A 15,628-nucleotide genomic window follows, 5' to 3' on the forward strand; every position below is an offset into this window, starting at 1 on the left:
CAACTCCATCTTATGATAATAAAAACACTTAAAAAAAAATCCACACTCTCTGATCTTCTCATATTACAGATTCATGACTTCACACATAAAGGAGGGATTTGCCTTCTGTTCTAATGAGATGGTACCATGAAACTTCTGCGCCTAAAGTAAGGATTGCTCTTTTCTCCATTGAAGGAAGGTGGTAACTGCTTTCTTACCAGTAAAATTTAAAAGTAGAGCAAGCAATCAGTTTGTGCTGTCCTTTACATATATTTAATACTTAACCAGTGGCCCCTGAATGAATGGCAAATTGATGTTATCTAAAATACATTTAATGCAGTAAAAAGTCTAGCTAGAACTGGGAGATGAGTGAACCACACGGTGTGGGAAGTCAGGAAACTCTAAAAACCTAGTTGTTCAGTAGAATCACCTGGGGAACTTTAAGAAAATGCAGAATCTGGAACCCCATCCCAGACTAACTAAATCAGAAATTCCACAGGCTAATACCCAGAATTTACAAAAGTTCTCCAGGTAACTTATGATTATCTAATCCGCCCAAATAAACTCTGGCAATATTTTTCAGAGCAGAAGATTCTAAGTTAAAATGATAGAATCAGCTATGGCAATCCATTATAATCCTACATGAGATATAAGAACTTCCAGGATCAAGGTAATTGGGACCTGCTATTCCTTTCCTTCCTCCAGGTATTTCATTTTCTCAGGACCCAGCTCATTTGTCCATTAAACAAATAATTTTTAAATGCCTACTCTGCTAGACCTGAGAATATAATAGCGAACATAATATAAATAGCCATTTTCTCATGAAGTCTATTGCTCTCAGTCACTGGAGTATGACAAGAGTTCTATCCAGGAAAATTTCCTGAATTTATTAACTTGACCTTTTTTTCCTTGTATTTCCTCACTTTTCACACTTGCTATAGACAAGCCTTTGGGCTTCCTGGTCCAAATGGTGGAAAGTAACTGTTGTCGTCAGCTCTTAAATTTACATGTCCTCCATTCAAGATAATAGCCAATGCCAAAAGAAGTTCACTGGCTCAGCTGGGGCTGGGTGGCTCTCCTGAATCAGCCACTATGGCTCATAGGATAAAAGTCACATTAAAGAGACATAGTTGCTCCAACAGAACTACATCATCAGAGGTTGGGGCAATTCCATTAGAAAGAGATGATGGATAGACAATCTGATACATTTCAACAACACTTCTCTGAGGACAGTTCATGCACTTCAGCACATGAGTGCTGTGCCATTCATCTGGGCTGCTTACTGTCTGAATTTTGGCTCTGCTCAGATAATGAAACTATTATAGTCATTCTTTCATTATTTGCTCATAAAACATTTATTAGGCATTGACCTGGTCCTGGTCCTGAGGATAAGAAGAAGACAGAATTCTGTAGTTCCTCTTGGAGCTCAGAGTTTAGTGATGGAGGCAAACACATAGACACATAATGATAAATTAGTGTGATAACAAAATATACTAAGTACCAAGAAAACACAAGAGAGTTAGAGAAATTGTCACATATTTCCTTCAATGGGTCTTACTGGATACATAGAAGTTTTCCAGGGTAAGTAAAGTGAGAAGACTCCCAAACAAAGCATACTATAAAAACAAAGTTAAGATCTGTGCAGGAGAAGGAAGTTTCACGGTTGAGAAGTGTAACTATGGCTAAAAGATTAGTCACTGAGTAAGTAATTTCCCAGCCCTACCACTATGAGCTCTGTAAATATGGGCAAGTTACTAAAGCTTTCTGTACTTGTCTCATAGGGTTGTTGTGAGGATTAACCTTTCTAATGCATGTGAAGTGTTTAGAATAGTGCCGATGCACCTTGGGTGCTTAATAAATGGTTTACTATTGTTACCATCATCAAATCGCTATCACCATTATTTCAAACAAATGTGCTACTCCTGGATGTGTTTATTTTACCTGTGAGAGGAGAGCCAATTTTGTTTAGCATCATACCACAAAGATCGTGATTTGGACTTGGCCCAGGGTCCAAAGGAGTAAGTTCAAAGATCACGTGCATTAGGTAGCTGACAAGGTCATGGTAGATATCATAGGATTAGCAGAGGGAATTCCATTCCCCACAAAACCACATGCTGCTTATACATAGTTGTATTCTCCCATTATGAGGTACCAATTCTATTTGGTTCAATAATAGACTTTTGCTGGCTATACCTGTCATTCAGCCCAGTCCCCACCATGGAGTCTGTAAAACAGAATCCAACCTCATTCTTACTGAATAGTGTTCCAAAGCATGAGCCAATCTTAAAAAACACAACATCACACCATTGGGACAGCTAAACTCCAACTTTAGAACTATTTCCTGCATATTCTTAGGACTTTGGCTCAAGGGATGAGACCAATGCCCCCTTAGGTTTTGGTAGGAGTTAGAGAATTATTTCTAAACCTTCCAGTCCTTTCTCTGTCTCTTCAGTCAATTACCAACCATGAGGACAGTAACATTTTGAACCAGAAAATCCATCCCAAAGCTACTATCTTTGCTGATTCTTTCACATTTTCTTCTGGCTTGGCCAAGGACTCCAACCTTTTCAGGCTTGCTTCTTCCATACAAAGAATGCGCTTCCTGATAAAATCTGCCAGTCACTGTATAGGTGGCTAGAATTGCAGATATAAAAGTTGTGGTCTCTGCCCCTTAGTAAGTGTCCCTGTGTGAAAGTCAGATGATTAAAGTAGACACATACAATATAGTAGGGATCAGCATAAGGCTGCACAAAATAGGCACTCAACAAGCACATGCTCAACTGAATTAAGCTTATTTATTGCACTGAGCCATAAAAAACTAATTATATTTGACTGGCTTGATATCCAAAAAATGGCAATTATGTATGATACAACCTAATGAGGATTCTGATGGGATTAAGCTTTGGGTATTGTAGGAGTACGGGGAAATGATTACGTGGACCAAAGACCTGGCTTTTTAAAATTCAACTTTTTTTGCCTGGTTAGAAAAACAATGTATCAGAGAAGAATCTTGAAAAATAAATTCAGTTGCATAATCTCTCTATTTCCACTGCTACTCCTCTTATGCAATCCATCATCACCTCTCACATGGACTACTGCAAAAGCTTCCTTACTGGTCTCTCTGATTTCATTCTTCTCTAATTTCTTTCTAAACAATATCCAGATGAATGATCTTTGAAACTCTCAGATCAGATCATGCTGCTCAGTTACTTAAAACTTTTCACTCGTGGGTAACCAGCTGTACCTTAAATAAAATCCAGACTTTATCAAGGTACCAGCATGATCTTCTGTTACTTCTTTCACTCAAAGACTCAAAGACTCGCTAAGCCTTCATTTTCAGTTCCTCCAAAGAGCTTTTTATTATATCTGTGGCTCAGGTCTCAGAAGATTTCTCATTTAAAGAATAACGAACAAGTTATATAAGAGGGCAGAACAAGACGACAGAGTAGGAAGATCCTGACCTCAGTTCCTCCCACAGACACACCAAAATTATAACTACACCTAGAAAAACTATCTCTGAGAATGGCCCAAAGACTAGCAGAAAATATTTTCCACAACTAAAGATAAAAAGAAAAAGCCACGCTGAGACAGGTAGAACGGGCAGAGACTTGGTCTGGCTGGGATCTACACCCCTGGATTCTGTGACTCATAGGTAGGAGGGAAATCACAAGCTCAGAGAGCTTCCCTGAGGGTCAAAGGCTCCAAACCCCACATCAGACTCCCCAGCCCAAGGAACGTGTATCAGGGAGGTGAGCCTTCATAATGTCTGGCTTTGAAAACGAGTGGGGCTTACATTTGAGAAAAATGGAGGGCTGTAGGAAACCAAGAATCCATTCTTAAAGTGTGCATGCAAAAACGCACTTACTTCAAGTCCCAGTGCAGAGGCAGCAGTTTGAAAAGTAATTGGTCACATGTGAAAAACGATTCATCAAGTAATATTAGGGTGTGTGCTCAAAGGGCAGGGACCTATTGGAAATTTCGCTGAATACATAAAGCAAATATTAACAGACATAAAGGGAGAAATTGACAGTAATACAATAACAGTAGGGACTTTAACAACCCACTTACAGGAGCTTCTCTGGTGGCGCAGTGGTTGAGGGTCCGCCTGCCGATGCAGGGGACACGGGTTCATGCCCCGGTCCGGGAAGATCCCATATGCCGCGCAGCGGCTGGGCCCGTGAGCCATGGCCGCTGAGCCTGCGCGTCCGGAGCCTGTGCTCCATAACGGGAGAGGCCACAACAGTGAGAGGCCCGTGTACCGCGAAACAAAAACACAAAAAAACAAACATACAAAAAAAAACCCCACTTACATCAATGGACAGATAGTTCAGAGAGAAAATCAATAAGGAAGGATTGGCCTTAGATGACACATTACATCAGATGGAATCAATAGATATACATAGAACATTCCATCCAAAAGTGGCAGAATACATATTCTTTTCAAGTGCACAGGGAACATTCTCTAGGATAGATAATGTGTTAGGCCACAGAACAAGCCCTGGTGAATTTAAGAAAACTGAAACCATATCAAGCATCTTTTCAGACCACAGTGCTGAGACTAGAAATCAACTAAAATAAAAAACTGAAAAAACCCATAAACACATGGAGGTTAACAACATGCTGTTAAACAACCCACTGATTACTGAAGAAATCAAAAATACTTTAAGACAAATGAAAATGGAAACACAAGATTTCAAAACCTATGGGATGCAACAAAGGCAGTTCCAAAAGGGATGTTTATAGTAATACAAGCCTACCTGAGGAAATACGAAAATGTTAAATGAGCAATCTAACGTTACACCTAAAGAAACTAGAAAAAGAAGAACAAACAAAACCTGAAGTTAGTATAAAGAAGCAAATAATAAAGATCAGTATGAACTAAATGAAATAAACACTAAAAAATTAGAAAAGGTCAAGGAAACTAAGAGCTGGATCTTTGAAAATATAAACAAAGTTATTAAACCTTTAGCAAGATTCACCAAGGAGAAAAAAAAGACAGAAAACTCAAATAAGTAAAATCAGAAGAGAAAGAGGAGAAATTACAACTGATACCACAGAAATATAAAGGATCATAAGAGATTACCAAAAACAATCATATGCCAATAAAATGGGCAACATAGAAGAAACTGATGAATTCCTAGAAACAATCTCCCAAGACTGAATCAGGAAGAAATAGAAAATCTGAAAAGACCAATTAACAGTAAGGAAATTGAATCAGTAATCAAAAGACTACCAAAAATCAAAAGTCCAGGACCAGACAGCTTCACAGGTAAATTCTACCAAACATTTAAAAAGAGTTAATGCCTATCTTTAACCTATTCCCCCAAATTGAAGAATGTTTCCAAACTCATTCTATGACTAACATTACACTGTTACCAAAGCCAGATAAAGACAATACAAAAATTGAAAATTCTAGGCCAATATCCCTCATGAACATAGATGCAAAAATCCTCAACAAAATATTAGCAAACCCAATTCAATAATACATAACAGGGCTTCCCTGGTGGCACAGTGGTTGGGAGTCCGCCTGCCAATGCAGGGGACGCGGGTTCATGCCCTGGTCTGGGAGGATCCCACATGCTGTGGAGCGGCTGGGCCCGTGAGCCATGGCCGCTGAGTCTGCGCGTCCAGAGCCTGTTCTGCAACGGGAGAGGCCACAACAGTGAGAGGCCCGCATACCGCAAAAACAACAACAACAACAACAACAACAAACTAGTGAATATAACAGAAAATAAGAAGATTCACAGATATAGAGCACAAACTAGTGGTTACCAGTGGGAGGTGGGTGGGGCAATATAGGGAGGAAGTGGCAAGTACAAACTGTTGGGTGTAAGATAGGCAAGGATGTACTGTACAACATGAGAAATATAGCCAATTTGTAATAACTGTAAATGGAAAATAAAATTGTGCAAGAAATAAGAAATTTTAAAAGTAAAAAAAAAAGAAATATAATATTGAAAAATAAAAACAAAAATTAACTAAAACAAAAAATACCAAACAAAAGGATAAAGGAGTCAAGAGGATCCCATCCTATAAATTAGTCCTATTTTTCTGGACTTACCCTCTATGAACATTCACTGGCCTAAAATAACTTTATCATTTGTTCAACATATTGTGATCTTCCCAGGACAGATTGGGACCATAAGGAATTTTCTGGATACACAGATACATTCAAGTCCTTGGAGACTTTCTGATCACTCCAAGATCTTAGTTTCTTAATACAATTTTTTATTAACATTAACCAAGTACCTGATTTCAGGGTAGAGGCAGAAAAAGTGAATCTGGGACATCTTTTTGTGCCAGGAATTAAGGATGTGCTCGAAGTTTGATGTGGATATATCAAAAGGACAAGTCAGCTCAAAAGGGCTTTCTTTGGCCATAATTGTTAAAATTTACAAAAGGAATAATGATTGGAATGGATTAAAGTTCATGGGTTTAAAAAGAATCCATTAGTCCTTATATAAAAATAGAAAGATAGATGATAGATAGATAGCCAATAGATAATGTCCTTGTGCATGCAATGTAGAAGAGGTAAAGTAAATGTCATAAAAATTGTTTTTGCAGTTTATCTGTACATTTTTTACATCACTTTTCATTTTATTTCACATCTTTATTGGAGTTTAAATGCTTTACAATGTTGTGTTAGTTTCTATTTTTTTGGTTACTTTTGTTTTTATTTTTTATTTCTTAACATCTTTATTGGAGTATAATTGCTTTACAGTGGTGTCTTGTTTTCTGCTGTATAACAAACTGAATCAGCTATAGGTATACATATATCCCCATATCCCCTCCCTCTTGAGCCTCCCTCTCACCCTCCCTATCCCTTCCCTCTAGGTTGTCACAAAGCACTGAGCTGATCTCCCTGTGCTCTGCAGCAGCTTCCCACTAGCTATCTATTTTACATTTGGTAGTGCATATACATCAATGCTACTCTCTCACTTCATCCTAGCTTCCCTTTCCCCACCATGCCCTCAAGTCCATTCTCTATGTCTACTACTTTATTCCTGCCCTGCCACTAGGTTCATCAGTACTGCTTTTTCAGGTTTGTTTTTTGTTTCTCTTTCTGACTTACTTCACTCTGTATGACAGATTGTACGTCCATCCACCTCACTACAAATAACTGCTTCGTTCCTTTTTATGGCTGAGAATTATTCCACTGTACATATGTGCCACATCTTCCTTATCCAATCATCTGTTGATGGACATTTAAGTTGCTTGCATGTCCTGGCTATTGTAAATAGTGCTGCAATGAACATTGTGGTACATGACTCTTTTTGAATTATGGTTTTCTCAGGGTATATGCCCAGTAGTGGGATTGCTGGGTCACATGGTAGTTCTATTTTTAGTTTTTAAGGAACCTCCATACTGTTCTCCATAGTGGCTGTGTCCATTTACATTCCCACCAACAGTACAAGAGGGTTCTCTTTTCTCCACACCCTCTCCAGCATTTATTGTTTGTAGATTTTTTGATGATGGCCATTCTGACCAGTGTAAGGTAAAACCTCACTGTGGTTTTGATTTGCATTTCTCTAATGATTAGTGATGTTGAGCATCTTTTCATGCATTTGTTGGCCATCTGTATGTCTTCTTTGGAGAAATGTCTATTTAGGTCTTCCACCCAGTTTTGGACTGGGTGGTTTGTTTTCGTGATATTGATTTGCATGAGCTGTCTGTATATTTTGATGATTAATCCTTTGTCAGTTGTTTCATTTGCAAATATTTTCTCCCATTCTGTGGGTTGTCTTTTCATCTTGTTTATGGTTTCCTTTGCTGTGCAAAAGCTTTTAAGTTTCATTAGGTCCCATTTGTTTATTTTTCTTTTTATTTCCCTTACTCTAGGAAGTGGGTCAAAAAGGATCTTGCTGTGATTTATGTCACAGAGTGTTCTCCCTGTTTTCCTCTAAGAGTTTTATAGTGTCTGGCCTTACATTTAGGTCTTTAATCCATTTTGAGTTTATTTTTGTGTATGGTGTTATGGAGTGTTCTAATTTCATTGTTTTGCATGTAGCTGTCCAGTTTTCCCAGCACCATGTACTGAAGAGGCTGTCTTTTCTCTATTGTATATTCTTTCCTCCTTTATCAAAAATAAGGTGACCATATATGCATGGGTTTATCTCTGGGCTTTCTATCCTTTTCCATTGATCTGTATTTCTGTTTTTCTGCCAGTACCAGTCTTAAGTAATGTAGCTCTGTAGTATAGTCTGAAGTCAGGGAACCTGATTCCTCCAACTCTGTTTTTCTTTCTCAAGATTGCTTTGGGGCTTCCCTGGTGGTGCAGTGGTTGACAGTCCACCTGCCGATGCAGGGAACACAGGTTCGTGCCCTGGTCTGGGAAGATCCCACATGCTGTGGAGCGTCTGGGCCCGTGAGCCATGGCCACTGAGACTGTGCATCCGAAGCCTGTGCTCCAAAATGGGAGAAGCCACAACAGTGAGAGGCCCGCATACCGTAAAAAAAAAAAAAAAGATTTCTTTGGCTATTTGGGATCTTTTGTGTTTCCATACAAATTGTAAAATTTCTTGTTCCAGTTCTGTGAAAAATGCCATTGGTAGTTTGACAGGGATTGCATTAAACCTGTAGATTGCTTTGGGAAGTATAGTCATTTTCACAGTATTGATTCTTCCAATCCAGGAGCATGCTATATCTCTCCATCTCTTTATGTTATCTTTGATTTCTTTCATCAGTGTTTTAAAGTTTCCTGAGTACAGGACTTTTGCCTCCTTAGGTAGGTTTATTCCTAGGTATTTTATTCCTTTTGTTGTGATGGTAAATGGGATTGTATCCTTAATTTCTCTTTCTGATCTTTCATTGTTAGTGTATAGGAATGCAAGAGATTTCTGTGCATTAATTTTGTATCCTGCAACCTTACCAAATTCGTTGATTATTTCTAATAGTTTTCTGGGGGCATCTTCAGGATTTTCTATGTATAGTATCATGTCATCAGCAAACAGTGACAGTGTCACTTCTTTTCTAATTTGTATTCCTTTTATTTCTTTTTCTTCTCTGATTGCTGTGGCTAGGACTTCCAATACTTCATTGAATAATAGTGGTGAGAGTGGACATCTTTGTCTTTTTCCTGATCTTAGAGGAAATGTTTTCACGTTTTCACCATTGAGTTGATGTTTGCTGTGAGTTTGTTGTATATGGATTTTATTATATTGAGGTAGGTTCCCTCTATGTCCACTTTCAGGAGAGTTTTTTATCATATTTGTGTGTTGAATTTTGTCAAAAGCTTTTTCTGCATCTATTGAAATGATCATATGGTTTTTATTCTTTAATTTGTTAATATGGTGTACCACATTGATTGTTTTGCATATATTGAAGAATCCTTGCATCCCTGGGATAAATTCTACTTGTTCATGGTGCATGATCCTTTTAATCTGTTGTTGGATTCTGTTTGCTAGTATTTTGTTGAAGACTTTTGCATCTATGTTCATCAGTGATATTGGTCTATAATATTCTTTTTTTGTGATACCTTTGTCTGCTTTTGGTGTCTGGGTGATGGTGGCCTCATAGAATGAGTTTGGGAGTGTTCCGCCCTCTGCATTTTTTTGGAAGAGTTTGAGAAGAATAGGTGTTAACTCTTCTCTAAATCTTTGATAGAATTCACATGTGAAGCCATCTGGCCCTGGACTTTTGTTTGCTGGAAGATTTTTAATCACAGTTCCAATTTCATTACTTGTGATTGGTCTGTTCATATTGTCTATTTCTTCCTGGTTCAGTCTTGGAAGGTTATACCTTTCTAAGAATTTGTCCACTTCTTCCAGGTTGTCCATTTTATTGGCATAGAGTTGCTTGTAGTAGTCTCTTATGATGTTTTGTATTTCTGCGGTGTCAATTGTAATCTCTCCTTTTTCATTTCTAATTTTACTGATTTGCAACCTCTCACTTTTTTTCTTGATGAGTCTGGCTAAAAGTTTATCAATTTTGTTTATTTTCTCAAAGAACCAGCTTTTAGTTTTATTGATATTTGCTATTGTTTTCTTTGTTTCTATTTCATTTATTTCTGCCCTGATCTTTATGATTTCTTTCCTTCTACTAATTGTGGATTTTCTTTGCTCTTCTTTTTCTATTTGCTTTAGGAGTAAGGTTAGATTGTTTATTTGATCTTTTTCTTGTTTATTGAGGTGACCTTGAATTGTTACGAACTTCCCTCTTAGAACTGCTTTTGCTGCATCCCACAGGTTTTGGATCATTGTGTTTTCATCATCATTTGTTTCTAGGTATTTTTTAATTTCCTCTTTGATTTCTACAGTGATCTCAATAATGTAACATAACATACCTGTTAAAATTAGAATTTTAAATTTTTAGGTGGAGAAGATTTATTTTTATTTCAAAAATTCTAATGTTTTTCTTACCCAATAAACTATTTGGCCCAATCCCTGGGACCCCATTAAGGAACCACCTTTCAAGAGAAGATGTGCCCTGTAAAGTCATGAGTAGGAATATTCTTAGAAGGGGTCTGGACACTTACTGCTGGGAAACTAGGGGAACCCAGAAAGCATGATTAGTCCTGGAAGGGCTATGAAGAAATAAAGGAAAAGATGCAGAAGAATAGATAGAAGTAAAGAGAAAGAGTAAGCAAGGAAGGTCAGATGGCTCTGTTAAAGAGTTGAGGGCAGTAAAACGCAGACTGCTGGAAAAAGCAGATGGCAATGATGGCAGTTGGTCTTATCCCCCTTAACATATGCTCCAGGAGGGCTGGCACACTATCCTATGCACCCCTGCAATGCAGTGCCTAGCAGAGTGCCCAGCATATAGTTGGCCTTCAATAAGCATTTGTTGAATGAATGAAGGGCTGGCTGGCTGGCTGGCGGCTGGATGGATGGACAGATGAACAAACAATCCTAGGTAACAGTACAAAGACTGCTAAGAGTAGCTTTTAGTCCTGGTTCTGATAATGCTCACTGTGCAACCTTGAGTCAGTCACATTTTATCTCTGGCTCTCAGTGTTCTCATCTCTAATTATTAGGAGTTAAACCAGATCTCTGCTTTTCTATGACATTCTAGGATTTGGTGACTATGTACTCTGGCCCAGAAGGGGAGAAATGCCTCTGAGCCTTCCAATAAGCCAAATCCTTGTATACAAGCCAGGTTGTTTTAGAAAAAATTCATAAGCCCTGACTCAGAGCCTGTTTTCCTTTAACACAGAGGTTTTATATTGAATTGGAAGATACTTAGAACTACCAGCTTATCTATGCTGTTTCCAGTTGAGCAAACTGAGGCTTAAATAGATTAGATAATACAGAGTTGGATCTGGATTCATATGAGAAATAGGTCTGTCCCCAAAATGGCTAGAATGAATGATATATTGTCATTTTATGTGACATGTTCCATTTAATCAGAAAAAAAATATATATATATTCCTGGTTATCTGGTTCCCCAGCCTACAGTGACTTGGAATTGGTCAACTAATAAGAGAGTGAAGGGATTGCTGGAGCCAGGCCTACAGAAAGCAGTAAGTAGAAACCACTGACAGCAGACGATTAGGGAGGCAGGTGGGAACTCACATGAGATGACAGCCTGCAAGTGCCAGGTTCAGAACTAACCCCTTTAGGCAACTGTCTCATGTACTTCTCACGATGTGTGGATGAGAGAACCCCTATTTTACAGCCAAGACTGATGTTCAAAGGGGTTATTAGCTATTTAAGCCGATGTCCATAAGCTGGTAAGTGAGAGAAATCATTGCACAGTATTCAATGGTACAGGCTTCAGAGCTTCTCAATCCTGGCTGTCATCCGAAGAGCTTTTAGAAAACACTGCTGTCCAGGGACCATCTCTAGATTTTCTGATTTAAGTCATTTGTGGTGGGGTCTGGATGTCAGCATGGTTTTGAAAGCCCCCAGGTGATTCTGACCTACATCCAGGATTGAGAACAGCCCTGCCTTCAGTGGAAACTCAGCTCCTCATTAGCTGAGTCACTTTGAAGAACTTAATATCTATGAATCTCAGTTTCTCCAACTGTAAAATGGAGATAGGTGATGGCTTCAACCTGTTATTCGTTGAATATTATATGTAATATGTGTGTATCTATGTAAATATGTTATATGTAATATTTGCGCCACGCTTAACACACTGCCTGCCGTACGGAAAATGCTCAATAATTGTCAGCTGTTATTAACATTAGGAACAGTTTTTCCATAATGAAGATGAAGATCCAGAATCATTATGAAAAATGTTTACCTGTGATATTATTAAGAAGCTAGGGACATAGACCATACATCATAGCATAATTAAATTGGAAGATACTTGGAATCACCAAGTTTTCTTATCTACTCTCTTTCCAGTTGAGCAAACAACCTAATCAGAGATGATATGAGCTTGGCATCAACTAAAATATCTTTATTCGCATTTATATTTAATGAGAGCACTGAAGCTTGAACATGCAACAATCTGAAGCAAGCTCCCTTAAGAGATGACTTCAGATCCACAACTCTTTAAAATATTCATTGAAATAGGATTCCTCGGGCCATTTTTTTCACCAGAACTAATTAAAGTCTTAGAGCTGAGTTTTCTTTATTTGTAAAAGAAGAATAATACTTTCTGCCTTACCTACTTTCATAATTTTTTTAAAATGAGGATCAAAAAAAAAAGGAAGATGGAAAAACATTTCATTTCAACAGGTGTTTATTCTTTTTCATTATCAGGAGTTGTTTTAGCCTGAATTTGTGTTCCTGGACCAGATTAATTATTTTTTCATAGGCTTTGAGAGACTCTGTCCAATGAATCATTCTGTGACCCAGCAGTGGGGGTCAAGTTCGAGAAGTTAATATCTTATTTTAACTTTGAGGATGCAGGCAGAAAACGCTGATAGTGAAGGATATTTCAGGAGAGAAGTCTTGCAACTAACGAATGCTCTCTTCTCCTCAGGGCCTATCAACAAACTGGTGGAATTACTGGCACTTCCAACATCATGTAAAACCAAACATCTACCCCAAAGACACAGACATTGATATAGATCCACTTTTTGTTACTGGAGATTCTCAACCTGTCAAGGTACATTTAAAAATCCTGGGCACTGGAGAATTTTCCTGGAAGTGGTTCTTGGAAAGGTCTACAACCTTGTCTTGGGGAGATCAGGCTGGAGGTTCCCCTTCAAGCGTGTTCTCAGAGCATCTCTTCTTTTAAGTCCAGGATATAGATTTGAAATAACTGCATCTGGGGTTGTAAGAATAGAAGATGTGGAGTGCATGACTCCATGACCTTAAAGGTCACTCAGTCCAACTCATTCACTCATAGAAGACACGCCGGTACATTCAATGAGTGCTAAATCACAAACATCTAAATATCTAGTTATGTCAACTAACTCTAGCTCTGTTAGAAGAAACTAAGCTGTTATTTTTAATTCAGGTTCATTTTGGTTCATTTATACACGAACCACAGCTCAAATGCCTCGTAAGACACTTACCTCTAATTCAGACTTCTTAAGCCATAGAAAAAGGAAGGGAAAACTCCAGAATGTCTCAGCTATTGACTTTTTAAAAACCTCAACTTAAAATCATCACGTAAAGGATTATTACCAAGTTTTTTAGAAGGGAGTCTTCTTTCAACATAGGTGGTATAAGGATAACCACAGAAAGGTATATCTCCTCAGGGGGAAATGATGGGTCCTGGGAGTCAGGTGCTTAGGAAGAGGCTGCTACCTCCTTCTGGAAGAATTTTAGGAGTTAAAAAAAAAAAGAGTGTAGCTTTGTCAGTTGCTGCCTGCACTTTGTGGTACATAAACCAAAATTACACAACTTTCTGAAAATAGATTCTCCCAGTTTTGGAAGACTCTCTCCAATTAGGAAACAAATTGTCTTGCCTATATTTAAAGAAAAAGAAATCCTTGTCTGTAGTCTTGAATCAGTTGCTTTTGACAATGGCTCCACAAACAAGTTAGACCTCTCAGATGTTTGTGGACTCCTAGGCTCATCACTAAACTTACGACATTTTGATTTCTCCAATCTTCCCACCCCACAGTAATGGCGATTTGTCTCAGTGGAGTTCAAGAGGCAGCCCGACCCCCTCCAGAAGTGTCTTCTTTAGAACTATATCCAGTAACACATGCCGCTTCTTCACAGGTGATGGAGGTCACCTCTCCAAGTTTTACAGCTACTCTTGAGACATATGCCTAGAACCTTAAGCTTCTGTACACTATCGTTTCAAAGTGACTGTACAAGACATTACTTAAAATTATTTAAACTCTAAAATTCAGTTGTTTTGCATCACAAATTGTTCTGATAAGCCCTAAAAGTTTCTGTTCTTCCCATTTTACTGTCAATCCTTCTACCACTTTCTTCAAACATTCGTTCCTTCGACAAGCATTAATTAAATCTACATGCCAGGTCCTGTGCTCATATTTTGGAAAAGTTAGAATTCTCCTTTGGAGTGATACTCAGAACCCATCCTTCACCTACGTTTGCCAGCTCTCAAAAATTTCCCACCCACCGCCTCTTCCATGTTTGCTACTACTTAAATATCTAGAAGCTTGGGAGTAACTGCAAATAACTATTATTACTTTATCACAACGACATTGCTTTTTATTTATGACAGTAAGAGAAGGAAGGATCAAATCTACTATCCAAATAAGAGAAGAAATCTGTATGTAGAAGGGGAGGTATCAAAAGAATGGGAAAAACAAAAATCAAACATTGCCCATAGTGTTGTAACTGAGTGAATACATAGTAAAACTATAGAGGAGATGCGAATTATCATTCATTCATTAATTCCTTCAATTAAACATGTAGTAATTGCCTGCTAGGTAATGGAGATATACTATTACTTCTATGCCTCCTCTCAGGATATTTGTTGTCTTTGTGCATTCGACACAGACTAAATTAACTACAAAGACCCCTAGAAAATGACTCAAATTCCCAGTAGTAAGATTATATATAATATCATTATGCCTTAAAAATACTAAATCACAGCATGAGATCCATGATGGAAACACAAAGGAGGAAAAATGAAGCAGGTACTAGGGGTCATGCCTGTGCCTTTTATCACTTGGCCATTCAGTAAATATCTGTTGAATGGATGAATGGAGATGGAGACTGAGCTTCAAGCAGAATACTAAGCACGCAGGTTGAAAAAGAGCTCGGAAAACTCATCAGAAATATTTCTTTTCAATCATCATTCTAATCCACATAAGGACAAAAATTTCAAAATAGCTTCCATGGGCATAATAAAAGTAATAAAAGATCACAATCCCCGTAGTCAAATGGAATAAACCACGCAAGCAAGCACTGCCCATATTTAAATAAAGCCCAAAGACACCGCAGTACTTCCTCCCACTCCAGTTCTGGTTCTTCTAGTGCCTCAAGTTTGACAGTCAATGAATCCTGACCAGATGGCTCTTTCTACAGAGATTTTACACACACACACGACCTTGAGTATAACGACGAGAAGTTTATATTGTCTCTTATTTGAGTTTTATTCTCTCTTCATTCAGTATGGCAAGAAGAAAATCAAATACATTGACCACAAGAATCAGCACCTGTATTTCTACATGTGTGAGTCACCTGGGAGCCACATCCCTTATCATCCCATTTCCCTGAAGCAAGCAGCTGTCAAGCCGAAAGCCATGACTGAAATCCTCCCACAGAGAGACCAGCTCATGTCTTGTGACCGAGAAAAAGCAGCATGTTTTATTTCATACTTACTAGGGTGA

General features: G+C 38.2%; 1 protein-coding gene across 1 annotated transcript in view; it reads left to right on the forward strand.

The window, feature by feature from the left end:
* LOC131759689 (olfactory receptor 8K5-like) overlaps positions 1-15,628 on the forward strand; it is a 53,094-nt gene extending 37,466 nt beyond the window's left edge. Inside the window, 1 exon segment of the mRNA XM_059069105.1 lies at positions 15,410-15,628. Within this exon segment, the coding sequence (XP_058925088.1) occupies positions 15,410-15,628 (219 nt within the window).

The sequence above is a fragment of the Kogia breviceps genome, chromosome 7, assembly GCF_026419965.1.
Source record: "Kogia breviceps isolate mKogBre1 chromosome 7, mKogBre1 haplotype 1, whole genome shotgun sequence".
NCBI classification, from domain to species: domain Eukaryota; kingdom Metazoa; phylum Chordata; class Mammalia; order Artiodactyla; family Physeteridae; genus Kogia; species Kogia breviceps.